The following is a 15,860-nucleotide window of genomic DNA, read 5'->3' as shown; positions in this document are numbered from 1 at the left end:
CCTGTTTCCACTGATGGCACTAGCTTAACTCGCAGTCGGAATAATAATGAGTCTGAAAGCCTTTTTGTTCTAAAACTAGAAAAATGTACTTGTCATTTCATAGTTTTTGTATTGATGAAAACTTTTTTTTTGTTGTGGAAGTTCTCTTATTTTTTTTCTTGCAAGTTTTCACATCAAATCTAGACGCTTTTGGATTTGCAACATAGTTATCTGCATTCCTGTAACATAAGGTCACATTTTGCTCATGAGCAATAATTTGGATCACTGCTAGATGCAGTTCAAACGCATTTGGAAAAAGCATCATACAAAATTCTAACAAAACTGTATCTACATTCAGACGGTGTGTGATCTTTAATTCCGGAAATGAACTGTTTATGTCATATTATTAATCATTGCTTCTGATCTTTAGGTAAAATATGTAAATAGTCACTTACACTGATTCAGCCTTTGTAACCCCCCCCTTCTTTTTTTTCAACACAGCTCTCCTTCTCTGTTTCTGCTTTTTTCCATTTCTTACGGCATGGAAACTATGTACAATGTGTATAAACATCGTGGGCACTGCTGTCTAATCAACAGAGCCGAGAAACCTTTCCTCCACACACACGCGCAATGATGCAGACCAACTGAAATCTGTCAGTGCAGACCTTTACCTGAAAAATGTTTCTAGGGGAAAAGGGAGGACTCCTTGAGAAAATAAAAAAGCAACAAATCATCTTGTTAAATTTTCAAACAGATATTAATCAGATTGAATAATGCCGCTGGAGCCAGTATTATGGCACACACATTTTGGCTGGTGTACGTAAGCCAAAATGACTGTGTATTGAGTGTGTGTTTGAGAGAGGTTTATGTGATCAAACTGTATGTTTGAATCTCGAGCTTTCAGTATATGAATGCAATAGGTAAGGCTTGGCTTTATTTTATTTATTTATCAATTTAAAAAAAAAATTTTTTTAGTGTCTATGCCAGAAAAAGAGTTTTGGTTTTGAGAAATGTAATTTCTACAAATCCTTGCATGCATTTTGCAAAAGATGCCAAACTTCTAAAGTATTAAATAAAGTCTTGATTAAAGAAAAAGAAGTTGGCCTACCCAAACGAATGATTAGGGTCAACATTTATGTTTACGTATTCTTTCCTTATTTGATTTCAAGGTTGATAAACAAGACAGTGAGTTTGTAACCCCTTTCGATATATGAGAGTTTTATAAAGACAGTGCTTGAAAACAAAGGGCTCCTGTTGAGTTGATTGTAGTGGATTCATGTCTTTAGAGTGGAATATTTATTTACATGTGTACTTTAGTTGAGCGTTTATAGATGTTTCAGGCATATTCGCGTGCATGTTGGTTAATTGTGAGAACTGGTTACGCTTAAGACAGGACTATAGAGACACACGTACTCATGCACACACACTCTGGCCGTGTCTCCCTCTAGGCCTAACTGCAAAGTGCTTGAGGCCATGTTGTTTTGTTTTCTGACAGACAGACAGAAAGAGAGGGGGAGAAAAAAAAAGGCAGTCTTACCCTGGCCGGTGATAATGCCAGTTTGTCACCACAAACACAGGAGGGGGGTGGGGGGAGACTGAGCAGAAGTGAAAAAGGCACAGGAGAAAACGGTGTGTGGATGATATGAATAACAATGTATGCAGTGTGTCTCCCTGGACCCTGATAACCTGCAGACCAGAGCCCGGTGCATGTGACAGGCTGGCCTTTGTGGCCACTTTATCCCGCCTGTACACTTGTAAGGTAGAGCCGGGATAATCGCACCTAATCTAATTAAGGCTAAAGAGGGCCATGACTGAGGCTGGCCAGGAGCAGACTGGGCACTCAACACACACCCGCACGCACGCACACACACACACCTCAACAAATACAGCTCAGCATTGAAATCCTGTTTGCATCAGAAAAATAAGGTTGTCATATTGATTATGCAGATGAGGGCCTAACGGGGACTAACTGGCGCTCGGGCCAGTTGGTTACAGCTGACACAAGCTAAAGAGAGGGATACAGAGGAAGCGAGGATTAGGACAGGTTTAGCTCTGTTTTCTTTCTGACACTTTCAGTCCAGAAAAATATTGTACCTGCTGCTACTTTCTCATTTGATAAAGTGTTAAAGCAATTGTTAATTAAATCTGCGGAGGAAAAAAAAGCTTTTGAAACTGTTTAGTTGCAGTAGCTTTGCAGTTTGCATGAAAAGCCTTTTAACATATACAGTCTCAATGTAACAAATGTCAGTTGTTGAAATGATGTGCATGATACCTATTTCTTTTGTGGTGGCTGAGGACAAACATACACAGTTAATTTTTTTCTGATACTTTTTTGATAAATCATAAAGGGCCTATACAATCTGAAAAAATATCTCATTTCAAGTCATTTAGAAACATCCGACCTGAAATGGTAAATATTGTTGTTTTTTTCCCAGTCAAAATTTTTGAGTTAATTATTAATTAGTGTCTTTTTGTCTTTTTCCAGCTTTTCTTATCCGTGTTCTGATGGTTGTAAGGACATGTTGTTGATACATGGCTATTAATATCTTGTTTTCAGAGGTGTGTGTGTGTGTGTGCGTGCATGCGCGTGTTTGTGTGTGTGTGTGTACTGTGCATGCAGCCAACAGCCAGATTGCTATTTCCCCTCTCTGCCCCTATAGAAAGGACTGGGTATTCTCTGGATGAGAGTGTGATGTACAATTGAAGGGCAGGATTGAAACTGATTACCTTGTTAACTCCTGGCACCCACTGGCAGCTTGAAATAGACCTGAGCACCAGGGCCTGATTTGCAAATGAATTACCCCATTGCCCGGCCCTCCCTTTACCCTCCCCTCCATTTCCCCCATCTTCCTCCCGCTCTTGCGCTCTTTTTCCTTTTTTTTTGTGTGTGTGTCCATTCTGTGCCAAGATCATCTTTTTATATTGTGCCATGACAGATGCTGTGCCGGGCTGCCATTGTTCCCCATCAGTTTTTCTGGGGCCGCGCAGAGAGCCAAAAGATTTCCACATGTGATTTTAATACACGCGTCCCTCCTGCTTTATAGTGCAGTCAGTGCTTTATTCTTTGTGGACCAGCACTGCAATCTACATAGTTTTGGAGCAGGCAGAAATGTTGGGGAGTGTCATTGTCTCAGTTTCAATAATGGAGAGGTATTTCTCTGATTAGGAGAGGTTACAATTGGGAGGTATGAAAAAGGACGCCGGCTATTGAAGAAAACCACAGGGAAATTGATTGCTCTCCATGTCTCTCTTTTTGCTTTCTCCCTCTCTTTGTCCTGCTCTCGCTCTATGTTACAGACTAAAATTAAGTCAGTTTTCTTTAAAACCTGGCCCTGGCATTCAGTTACTGTCAGCACTGAGCCGGTGAGTATAAGCAGGGCAGAAGGAGATACAATTTCTTCATAGGGAGACGTGATTAATCTTGGTTTGCTCTATGCGTATTAAAATCCATTGCTGAGTGTCTGTGCGTCTTCTCAGATTTTCCGATCCTGAAAAAACCTACCAGCGCTCAATTTCTTTGATATTTTACAATAGTAACATAAGTGCAACTTTGGACAGTGTCTGCAATACAGTAGTTATGAAGTATCACTGAACATTTGACTGATAATCCAATATTTGATTAAGATTTTGTCTATTTCTGTTAATTCCCCTGCCACAGTATTTTACCATAAGCCAAGATTTCTGTTGCTTCTGCTTTTATATGCTCAATGACTAAATGAATGAGGATGATCATGCAGATACGATAAAGATTGTTTTTAGTAACTGATGTTGCATAATTAATCGTGACAGGCGTACCCTGAACACATACTAAATGATGAAACAAGTCCATCTGGCTACTTGCGCTCAAAGTAAGCATCTTTTTTTCAAGATCATTTCATTGTTGCAAGGTTTAAATTTGAAGGATCAGACAAGATTTAAAGAAAGCATTGGCTGGTAGTACTTTTAAGGACAATATAGATACTGTATTTTAAAAATGCTTAAGATAAAACATAATATAATTGACATGATGGTAATTGAATATAGACCTCCAAATATCTTAATATAATTTAGATTTTTTTTTTATTTTAACAAGAATATTAATGTGTTTATGTAATAATGCATATGATGGGGGATGTTTTGATATAAAAAGTGTTCATGCGCTCTTATTTGTGACGGCAGCGCCTGTTTTAAGTTGCCTCAAACCTGGTTTGGCACTTTGGTCCCGCAGTTTTCACTCATCCCTCAAAATATGCACAGAAGTTGATACAAATATCTGCAGTATGTTGCTGTCAGCACATTTCCCAGCCAAACGCAAAGATATGAAAATGGTAAGAAGCCCAGTGGGATTCAACAGGATGCAGTTTGGTAGAACTAGTACCAGGGGTTTTGCGGTGTTACTAGTCGTGACGATAACAAATGAAAGTGGAAAAAAATTTGTTTTTGTTATTTACCTTGAGATGTTGTCCATGTTCAGGGGACACATATGGTTCTCCTATGAATTGGTTTGTGTGTGTGTCTGTTTTAGAGAGTGGAAAGGCCAACCATGAATCAGCTTCTTTTGTTCTTATTCTTGCTCTCCTGACTTTTTTATTGGCTCCACTTCACCCTCCCTCAGAGAAACATAAAGTGCTGAATTTGTTAGCCCCCTTTTTAATGGACTACCCCGCTCTACCATTTTGGGATTATGCTAAAGTAAAGCCCCCTCCACTGGGAAGAGGGGCAGCTTATACACTCCCGTGTGTGTGTGTGTGTGTGTGTGTGTGTGTGTGTGTGTGTGTGTGTGTGTGTGTGTGTGTGTGTGTGTGTGTGTGTGTGTGTGTGTGTGTGTGTGTGTGTGTGTGTGTGTGTGTGTGTGTGTGTGTGTGTGTGTGTGTGTGTGTGTGTGTGCATGCAGAATTACATAGAAAGCATGGAACGATAAGTCTGTGTTTTGTTCCTTCTTATGTGTTCTGCATGGAAGAGTGACAGCCCCTGACTTACCCCTGTATTATCCCTTCCTGTCAGTCTGTGTGTGTGTTTGCGTGTCCCTCCAACCTCCTTAGCTGTGTAAAACCCTGAGAGGTAGCTCTGATAGCACATACAAGAATACAATTTCAATTTCAATTGGCAGCCCTATTAAAAAGGGGGCTATGGAGATGGCAATCAGGCCTCAGGGAAAGCCGTGCTCCCTGTATTATTGTGGGTGTGTGTGTGTGTGTGTGTGTGTGTGTGTGTGTGTGTGTGTGTGTGTGTGTGTGTGTGTGTGTGTGTGTGTGTGTGTGTGTGTGTGTGTGTGTGTGTGTGTGTGTGTGTGTGTGTGTGTGTGTGTGTGTGTGTGTACGTGTGTGTGTGTACGTGTGTGTGTCCCTGTTCAGTTGCTCAGTATCAAGCTTTTGCCTTCTTATAGTTTAACCGGCAGATGTCACTGATGTGGATTGAGTATGAGTGTAGTGTGTGTGTGTGTGTGTGTGTGTGTGTGTGTACGTGTACACGTGTCCACATCACATTGACTTTTTAATAAATTCGCCTGCCACTCTATCAGAGTCAAACAACATATGAATGCTCAATGACATGCTTGACAAGGCATGCAACTGTGGTAAATGGGATACACACACATACATACACACACACACGCACACACTCTTATGAATGATGTCTCTTTCATTGTGTTGCGTTGTCCTGCCATCCTTGGCTACTTGTCCTCTCCCTTAAATAATTCCAGGTTAAAGTTTAAGGTTGCAAAGGCTTTTTTTTTGTAGCTCAGGTAAAGCAAAAAAGACCCAATAAAAACCGATGATCAAGCAAATAATGAATGACAAAAAAAAAAAAAAATATTAATTGTTAATACAATTCAAAGTTAATGGCAACCTTGAATGCTGTCTTAGCAATGTTAAATCTGTGGGCACATATTTTGAAGTTTCTGTTGGTTAACCCATCTGTTGAGACGTTTTGTTTTTGTAAACTTGTGTATTTGACTTCTCATCTATTTTCATGGAATACACATGAACCTTATTAATTAGTCATTGCCTACAGTAATTTGTTTGCTTAGTTGCAAAATCCTGGATATTGTGTTATTTAAAAGGAAAATGCCACAAAAATGATTTAAATGTATTTATAACTTTTACAGCCCCATTAGTGTTATTCCTCAAAGGGTAAACTTAATTTATTGCAGTCATTTATAGAAGACGGCTAAAGTGAAAGGGAGCCTATTAAAGTATGCTTGGTGTATTGCATCATGAAACTGGCCAATAGTGTGTCTGGTGAAGGGTTAAGGCTTTCACTTTCAGGACAGCAGGTCTGAGAGGTAATGCATGGCTGATGAGAGCCGGGCTAATGGGCAGCTCTGTTAGCTGGAAATCAAATGACTGCCTCTGCATTTTAAGTCCCTCTGTCGCCTCTATTGACTGACTAAAGATATTCATCTCCGCCATGTCAAGGGGTGGGGGGTGGGGGGGCGAGGTGGTTCAACTAAAGATAGGAAGAGAATCAAAAAGAAAGAGAGAGAGGGAAAGAGCAAACTGAAGATCTAATGCAATTATTAGAAACTTGACCACAAATGACAACTCATCTGGTGCAAGCTCTGTAATTAATTGTCTGCTAGCAGGAGTGCAGGGGCTTGCAAGGGTGAGGGGTTGGGTGAGGGAGGGAGAGAGAGAGAAGGAGAGAGAGGCTGGTGATTGGGAGAGGGCAAAATGACAGGCATGTAGGAAAGACAAAACAAAAGAGATGAACTAAGGTGAGGCAGCAACTTAAAGATCATTAGGGAGAAGGGAACAAAAAGAGTTTGGACATGGTGAAACAAAATGTGTACTTTGAGTGATTGAGGCATAAAGAATGCAGTGAAGAGTCAACAAGAAAAAAACATTGGGGTGAACAGCAGCAAAGCAAGTGAGGGAGGGGAAAAAAGAGCGGGAAAAAGGAAGCAGGAGAGCAGACAGTGTGATGGATTCAGCAACCATGTTAAATTGGTCAGTATTGACCTTGCCAGGGCTCAGTTTAACACTCACACTTGTTTGTCTAGTTTTACGTAATTGACCACGGATAACTAATTACTGCTTCCTGGAACAACAGTACATTACTCTCATTTGCTTACTTACCATTCTTCGTCAGGCTCTCTGTCTTCATGGCTCGTAGCTCTTTCAAAGTTAACAGAACGATAGGCACGGACAAAGGATGGTGTCCAAGAGGTAATCATGGAATTTCTCCACTTTCAAGGTCCTTGTCATGCAAAACATGAATAACCGATCATACCCCACTAACATGTCTGAAAACTGTGTATTTTTTACTTTGGTTATTTGAAAGGAAGTTGAGCAGTCTCTTTTAAATTACAATGTTTTTTGCCTATTCTACAACCCCATGCATGCGTTGGACTCCACCACTTCCGTCAGATCCCCCCCTGTATAGATTTCAATAGTGCCTTTCTGTATTTATTTGTTTTCAATACCTCTTAAAGACGGTTTTACCAACAAATGATAGCAGGGCACGAGTGCAAAGGTAAAAGATCATCGCACCAGTGATGAACTCAGACAAAGTTGTTGAGCTCTAGGGGACCTATTATGGCATCTAATGAACAGGCCTTGAATGTCTTAAAAACAAGCTTTTGATTTTCGCTAAATAAATTAGAAATTCTGCCTCTGAGCCATGTCTTTATCTTCCCATTCTCTAACCTCATTCTCTATGCGGGATTCTGAGTGGGCGGGGAGGCTATGATAATGCTGATTGGCTACCTGACGCGATACACCGCTGCGAAAAAATGCTTGCGTTGAAAGCCGGTTGAAAGCGCCGTAGGAAACAGTCATGGATGAGGAAGGGCTGATCCAGTTAGTTGAAACGAGAAGTTATCTCTATGATACCTCCTCATTTTACTACAAAAACCTCAATAAAGTGGAAGCTGGCTGGAGGGAGATGGACAGAGAGTGTCCGATGTCACGCAGTGCAACGCGATAGTCGGACGCTCTCATGCAGTTACACGGTGTTTAGTTGTGGGTGTGGTTTGCATTTTCGTTACGTAACGAAAGGGAGCAGAATCTGAACGGCTCGTAGAAGTCACATCACACTGGACGGCTCATCCGGACGGCTGTACAGACACTGCAGAATTTGGTTGCTTTCCTCCTTTTCTGAGTTGGCAGGTTGAGGGGAGACCACTTTATATATGTTAAAGCAAGAAAAAATGTGTTTTTCATAATAGGTCCAGATTTCCAAAGCTGCCATCCAACAGTCTGAAGGATGGAAATGCAAAACGTCATTGCCAGTGCTTGCAATGCCATAGCTTCAACAGTAACATTCTGATTTGCAGTTTACATGACTTCAGACAAAGTTGTTTTTTTTTTTTGACTAAATATAATAAAAAGTGAGGAGGGTGGTGTTCAAATACTGTATGCCTAAAGAGCACTGGAGTACAGACTGTACACCATATAAATGGCTGGTACCTTTACAATGTAAGGTTGAGAGTAGCAGATAACGATCGCTTTTGTGTTAATATCAATGTAACATATATCTGAAAGTGTCCACCATATCGAGTAGCTATAGTGGAAAGCAGTATACAGATATAATATACACAGTCAAATAGTCTCATTTACTTGCAGTTAATTCTCCAGAAGATTATCCACTGTTATTACCCTTTTTTTTCCTTGAGTTATTTTTTCAGTGTATAAAGGATCTAAGATGTGTGAAGGGATTTTTCCTTTCTTTATTTGTTTCAGTATCTTTGTATAGTGCCTAAACCTGACCACATCACGTGAGACCTAAAAAACATACACACATGCCACGTTTACTTCATAGTCAGAACACATTTTGGCTTAGATTACTCATTTAATTCTGCCCAAGCGACAGCAATAAAGTTTTTTTTTTTCTTCCCGTTTACCCACATCCTTTGTTGACTAAAGTTTGGAAAAATATTTGCGTGTAGTTACACCTAGTTAGTTCCAGTTGCTGCCTCATTAATAATTACCACTGAGTTTGGTATTTGCGAGCAAACATTTTTATTTTTTTTCCCCCTTGTTAATGGTTAATACCAAGTTTAGAAAAACCTAAAGCATATACTGTATACACATTTTAATTTTCAAACAAAGGTTTTTTTTGTGTACGTGTGCATGATTGTGTGCGTGCGTGTATTTCCTTCACCAGCCCTCTTAGCAGTTTACTATATTTTATTGGTCCCTTAAGAAAAAAAGTGAGAAAAGAATTGAAATAAAAAATTATGCCAAAGAGGGCTAAGATCTACGGAGCCCCTCTGGAGACATTTCAAAAAAATAAAATAATGCGTGGCCACAAGTTAATATCTCCTGGCCACGCGTTAATAACACGTGGCCACAAGTTAATATCTCACTCGTGGCCACGTGTTAATAACACGTGGCCACAAGTTAATATCTCCTGGCCATGCATTAATTATCTCGTGGCCACTAGGGGTGGGTATTGGGAAGGACCTCACGATACGATAAGCATCACGATACTTGAGCTACGATACACATTGCGATATCCCGATTATGCGATATCCCAATTATTATATTCTACATAGTTCACCGAAAAATTTAAAAATGCATTACACATCTTAAAATCCAAGTTGTATATATGTACATCAGATGATAGTGATGGATCTTAAAATCCGAGTTGCACGTTCATCAGATTATAGTGACAATTCATGGGACAAACTGAGTCAAAATAATGTTTTATTATAACTATACAAGCTAAAGTTACAACTTATTTGTATATGTTTTTCATATTATTTACATCATATGAAATTAACATTAAATTTAGTATGAGGTTGCTTTAATTATGTGGCAAATGATAATAAACACAAGAAAGATGGGTACTAAAACCAAGGACAGGCACAGTGATCAGTCAGTATAGATATAAATCCATGAATAAATAAACCTCTGTCCATTATTTTTCATTTTTTAAGGACAGGCAATTGTGTTATATAAAAAATAAATTATAAAATGAAATAAAACGTGAAATAAAACCTGAGCTCAGTGCAGGGCCCTCCCAGGGTTGGTAGAGAGTGGCAATGCCCAGGACTGTCACTTAGGTAGGAGCACCGGGTGATATAATGGGAAAAAAATCGGGGATTAAAAAAAAAAAATACAAAAAAAATACAAAAAAAATCAATATTCAAATTTTTAATATCGATATTGAATCGGCTGGAAAAGTATCGCGATATATTGCCATATCGATATTTTTGCCCACCCCTAGTGGCCACGAGTTATTAATGTTTGGCCACGCATTATTTTTTTTTACATTTTATTTATTTTATTTTTTATTTTTTTCATGCCACCAAAGGGGCTCCGTAAAGATCACCGAAAATGGAACGTGAAAAAGTAGGAAAGAAAAGACTAAACAGTGATGGGTGCAGTTTGGTGAGTGTGTGATGTGTTGTAGTGTGTGTAAAGAAATGTGTAATGTGACGTTGACTCGTGGCCACAAGTTAATATCTCGTGACCAAGCATTAATATCTTCTGGCCACGCATTAATAACTTGTGGCCATGAGATATTAACTCGTGGCCACGCATTATTTTATTTTTTTCAAATGTCACCAGAGGGGCTCCGTAATTTATAAACAGGAGAGGACAAAGAAAGAAGGGGAGGTATTCCGTTTAATAGATTTGGTGTGTGACGTGTGTAGCAAGCAAAAATTATACATGTGTTTGTTTGGCTCTAGAGTCAGAAAAGCTTGTAATGGGATTGCTTTGGACCCACTTTAATGCAAGTCTGAATAGGACCTAAAAATCACAACTTTTAGTCCCACAATTTTTCTAAATCATTGCTCTCCAAGTTAAAATGAAAGTTCATAAAAAGACAACGTGTTGATATCTCAGAAAATGACACCCTACTAAAATGGCTAGCAGGAGTCTTTGACACAATGAGATGTTGCCGTTTGAGATGTGTTACTCTTGTGACTGACATCAGTTTTTTTGTTTCTTTTTTGAAGATGTAATTATTACTTTACTGTGGGAAAAGACACAGGTGTAGAAAACACAATTGATGGTATCTGAATAGCGTCTTACTTAACTGTAACAAAGTCACTGTTATTATCCTTAGTAGTTTTATTTTCTTGATTTCTCGATGTCAAAAAGTACTCTAACATATGTTTCCCATTTCAAGTCATAACTAAGTTGTTTTATATTCCCTTCTTTAAGCAAACATGTCCAGAGCAGTTTGCATTTGGGAAAACAATTTAGATTTTAGTATAGCAGATAAAGACTGGCCAAAAAGTAACCACAAACCTTTCTAAACTGAGCTATATCATTAGTGCACTGCAGTTATAACCTGTAACATTATATTCTATTATATGCTGAATGATGTATTGTTACTCTATAGAAATGAAACGTTTTTAATGTGGTATTTAGTTCACTTTCATGACAAAAATCTAACATAAATGTATCACGTGACTGCAATACCTTTTCAATATGCCAAGTCTGTCCCGAGGTATCACAAATCACTGTGTGTCTGCTTCATCCTTGTCTTTCCACGTCTGCACTTCATCTGCCTTCCCACTGCTCCCCTCCCTCTGTCTCCTGCTGTGTGCCGGGGCTATAATGTGCTCCTGTGGATGTTGTAAGCAGGCCATAGTGTCTCTGAGGCCTTGTGCTACACAACCATTACTATCTGGCTTGCCTCCACTACAAATTGGATGAACAGGCACTGACACATTTTCAATATTATTACATTAAACCAAGTGGATTTTGATTGATAACCTAATATTGGCCTAATGCAAAACATCAATCATGGCAAGTATATTAATTATTTAATATTGTGGCGTAATTCAGAAATCGATGCTGCCTCTGTGTTGAAGGCGCAGTGTACGGAGAGAGGAAGTGAAGATGGAGATGGGAGAAGAGGAAAACTCAGTCCCTGAAGACCGCAGCAGATTATATGATGTTTTGAAAAGAGATGAGGATGTAAAAATGGTTTGTGTGTGCATATGTGTGTGTGTGTTTGTGTGTGAGTGAGTGAGAGAGAGAGCTCTGTGTCTAATGGCACTGCCTTCAGCCCTGGTGTGGACAGCGCTGGACAATTTGCCCTTGATGAAGTCAGAACAACAGATAAAAGAGCAGGAGATTAAATGCATGTGAACAGCTTAATAAAGGTTGAATCAGAAAAATGAAACGGAGGAAAACAGATGAGGTTATGAAAAGGACCGTTAGAGATGAGATGAGAAGGAAAAAAGAAAAAGGCAATGACTGGAGGAGGAGGGATTGAGCGCTGCGTCTCCCCTGTGTTAGATTGTTTCTCGCTAATTGTGCTTCATTAGCGGATTACACACACTGTCACCACGGTAACAAATGTCTTGCTGTCTGGTTGCCGTTTGCCCGTCATGTATAATGAATGTGGCGGGGTGTTTGTCAGAATGTAATGTAATTACAGCTAGATGAAGTTTGCCTTAAGTGGTTGACTTGTCTGCTTGTGACTCACTGACAAATCACAGAATAGTAGAATCTTAATTTCTTTGGGACTGTTTTCCATTCTCCTGTTTTTTCTTTTCACTTTTTAAAATATTTATGTTTGATTGTTACTCTTACATATCATTAGTTAAAAAAAGAAAAACGATTGATGATTTGGGATAGCTTTGTGGTCACACTGCCCACAGGACATGGCCTGATGGATAGATAGAAAGATGGATGGAAAGATGGATAGAAGAACAGAGGCATAGGGACTTGGAGAGTGGGATGGATTAGACAGTATGTAATTTTAGAGATGGTGTAGATTTACCCTGCAATTCTGCCAGCTGCATTAGCAACTGAAGCCTGTCGATAAAGCTTCTTCCATCCCAGCACACACACAAACGCACACACAGACACGCATCACACTGTAAAACGCCACAGCCTGGGTGGAGTTGTCAGTAATGGAGGCCAGAGTTGGATGAGGGGTGCTGGGACTGGAGACGGGGGTCTATTTGTGTTCTCTTGATCTTTTGATTTCCACTGCTGCAAATTTGAAATGTGCCAAAATAGCATCTATTATTTACTGCCAATTTGCTCTTTTTTTTTTTTAAAGCAGACTGCTCCCCACTCCTCCACCAATTCCTCAGCTCGCCTCTCTGCAGTTGCTACCCTAATAATCATATACACATTTTTTATTAATTCACTGATAATAAGCTCCCAGTTCTTTCTTTGTAGTCGTAAATTATTATTATGACTGCTAGCAGTGCAGTGACAATATTAGTTAACCTCTGTCTGGTTCGGATGCAAAAGTATGGAAATTCTCTCAGCATTTCAGTCTTTAAGGCTAAGAAATAGGATAACTCCCCAGTGTTTCTTTACTTTTAAATAGCACAAATCTGGTAAATGTCATCAAAATCATTTTATGTGATTATAGTTCAAATATGTTTATAGCTTTGATAATTACTGAATCTTACTTATTATAACATATATAATTTGTTTATGAACGGTAAGATATTGACAACAAAACATTCTTCTTTAGCTTTATTGGGGTGTTGATTCCTGCAGAAAGATTTTAAGATACAAGTTTTTGATATTGAAATGCTGAGATGCAATTTTTCTTAAATCTTTCATTCTAAAATTATTTCGCTGAACCTAAGAATGAATAGAAGAATGATTTAGTTTAATAACAAAAAGAAGTCGGCGCCATTATCCAGTTACTCAGAATCAGCCAAATGAGGTTTTCCATTTAAACGTGTTAAAAGCTTGTGAAATTAATTCAGGACAGCACCTGGGACTTTATCTGTGTATTTTATGTGTTTGTATGCGTATACGTCTTGAAAAAAATGAATTTATTTAATGACTTTTTCTAATGTGTTGTGTTTTAGGGACGCCGAGAACATCAAAGCCAGATTAGAACATCTGGTAAGTTTTATTCTGCACACATACAGACACACACACTTCCACACTTTGATATCTGCATTCTTAATGAAACCGCTGCATTTGGAGCCGAATACCTGCAGCTCACAGGCAGGGGGAGAGAGACAGAGAAAACAGGGACAGATTGAGGATAGTGCTTCCCATAGGGCCTGGTCCAGCTTTCATATTAACATTGCATTTATCCTCAATTTTGCCCCAACACACACCCTCATTTTAGCAGGTAGTGTGTTATTGTGGTTTTGCTTTCGTGCATACCTGTTTGCACATTCTTGGATGAAAGGAGTCTTTTTTTTCTTTTTTTTTTTCTCCAAGCTTTATTCCGACACAGACTCCCCGTCTTCTCTCCCCTATCGCTCCTACTGTCAGCATGGGCCTTTCCTCAGTTTTCTTCTATCCATGAATTGTGGACCAGCTGGAAATGCTCTCCCGGGACACCCCTGAAAATTTAATAACCAACGTTTCCTGGGTTTCTCTCGCTGCTTGCTTTAATATGGGGTCAGAGTACAGTGCAACAAAGTGGAAAGGTTTTCTCTCCTCTTTTTGGGTGGGAAGAAACCAAGGTTTGATGTGCCTCATATTCCAGGGAATGAATTATATACAGGGGTCAGAGAGGGTCCCAGCTCTCTGTGGATGTCACATGCCCTCCCTCCCTTGCCTCCCTGCATACTAAACCACAGTTCCCACTACCCTACGCAAATGACCCTCGCCCCGCCATGCGTTACGCAAATGACCCTGAATATGACACACAAATGTCTGACCTCGAAATTCAAACCATTCTTAGTATTTCTCCACTCTTTCTGTGCAGCAGATCTCATAAAGTTGAAACCCAATTATAACATTATAGAGCACAGTTGCAGAAGTGTTCCTTTACGCTGTTGTTCAAAGAGTTTACGACTTTCGTTTAAGTGGTTTTCAATTTTATAAACTTTCTATGCTTTGTCGGTGAAATACTTTGAGATTACTTTGTTGTGTATTGGTGCTTTTGAAGTAAAATGAATTGCTATGAAAAAAAACTGAATTGGTATTTTCAAATATAGAGCTGTGTGATAGAGTAAGTATACCCTCTTTGAGTCATAGGTTTTATGTATCAGGAAATGTTAAAAATCACCTCGTCTAACAAGGCCTTAAAAATAACCTTGAACACAAGTTAATGTAAAAAGCAAGACCTGACACTTGAGACAGTGTTATTAATGATCAAAAACTAAGCCAAAATGCAGATGTAATGTGTTGAAAAGATGAATCCAAGCTAACTGCTCAGAAATGCAGTAAGCATTTACATTTATTGTTATTTATTGTTTATATTTATCAAAAATTGCTTTCCAGCCAGCTGCTCAATTGAGTGTACTTGATTAATTGATCATTGGCATTGGCATTTAGCCTACTGATCTGGAACATTTGAGGTTCAGATTAACATAATGCCAGTGGAAAAAGACATCACCAATGAGCTTATTGGGGCAGTTTTTGCCCAACATCAACATAGTGATGGTTGTACAAACTGAGACTGAGAGAAATCTAGAAGCCACGTATTTTACTTTATAGGAGCGTTAATATTTATTTAAGTACAATACTAAAGACAAAAGTTTGGCTGGTTTGGAAGGATTAAAACAGAAAGTTTGTTTCCTTATAAAACAAAAAACATGGCAGTATGGTTTAAGTTTGCAAAGTGAGATGTGAACAAACCATAAGACTTCTTTATTCATGTTCTTTGGACAGTGAGAAACCATTGGAGATTTTAAGAGATTGGAGAGTGCTGTGTTTGGCAAAAAAAAAAAAACACAGCAGAAACACCTCATACCAACTGTCAAGGGTGGTGGTGGCAATGATTTAGGCATGTTGTGCAGCCACAGGACTTGGACGCAGTCATTGAGTGTGAATGTGTTTGAATGTGTATGAATGTTGGTGGTGGTCGGAGGGGCCGTTAGGCGCGATATGGCAGCCACGCTTCCGTCAGTCTGCCCCAGGGCAGCTGTGGCTACAAAACGTAGCTTACCACCACCAGTGAGGATGTGTATGAATGAATAATGATCTCTGTAAAGCGCTCTGGGTGCCTTGACGGGCGCTATATAAATCCAAGTCATTATTATTATTATTATTAGGGCCCGAGCA

The 15,860-nt window shown here is 39.2% G+C and overlaps 1 protein-coding gene across 2 annotated transcripts in view; it reads left to right on the top strand.

Annotated features, from left to right (window-relative positions):
• The window catches only part of rsrc1 (arginine/serine-rich coiled-coil 1), a 147,306-nt gene that overhangs the window by 38,223 nt on the left and 93,223 nt on the right, over positions 1-15,860 (top strand). For both annotated transcript variants that reach the window (XM_061720331.1, XM_061720329.1), the window contains exon 5: positions 13,703-13,739. In XM_061720331.1, coding sequence (XP_061576315.1) covers positions 13,703-13,739 — 37 coding nt within the window. The remainder of the gene's footprint in view (positions 1-13,702; positions 13,740-15,860) is intronic.

This window comes from Cololabis saira, chromosome 4 (genome assembly GCF_033807715.1).
Source record: "Cololabis saira isolate AMF1-May2022 chromosome 4, fColSai1.1, whole genome shotgun sequence".
Classification (NCBI taxonomy): domain Eukaryota; kingdom Metazoa; phylum Chordata; class Actinopteri; order Beloniformes; family Belonidae; genus Cololabis; species Cololabis saira.
Note: the sequence above shows the minus strand (reverse complement) of the source record. Positions and strands in the feature narration are given on the sequence as shown.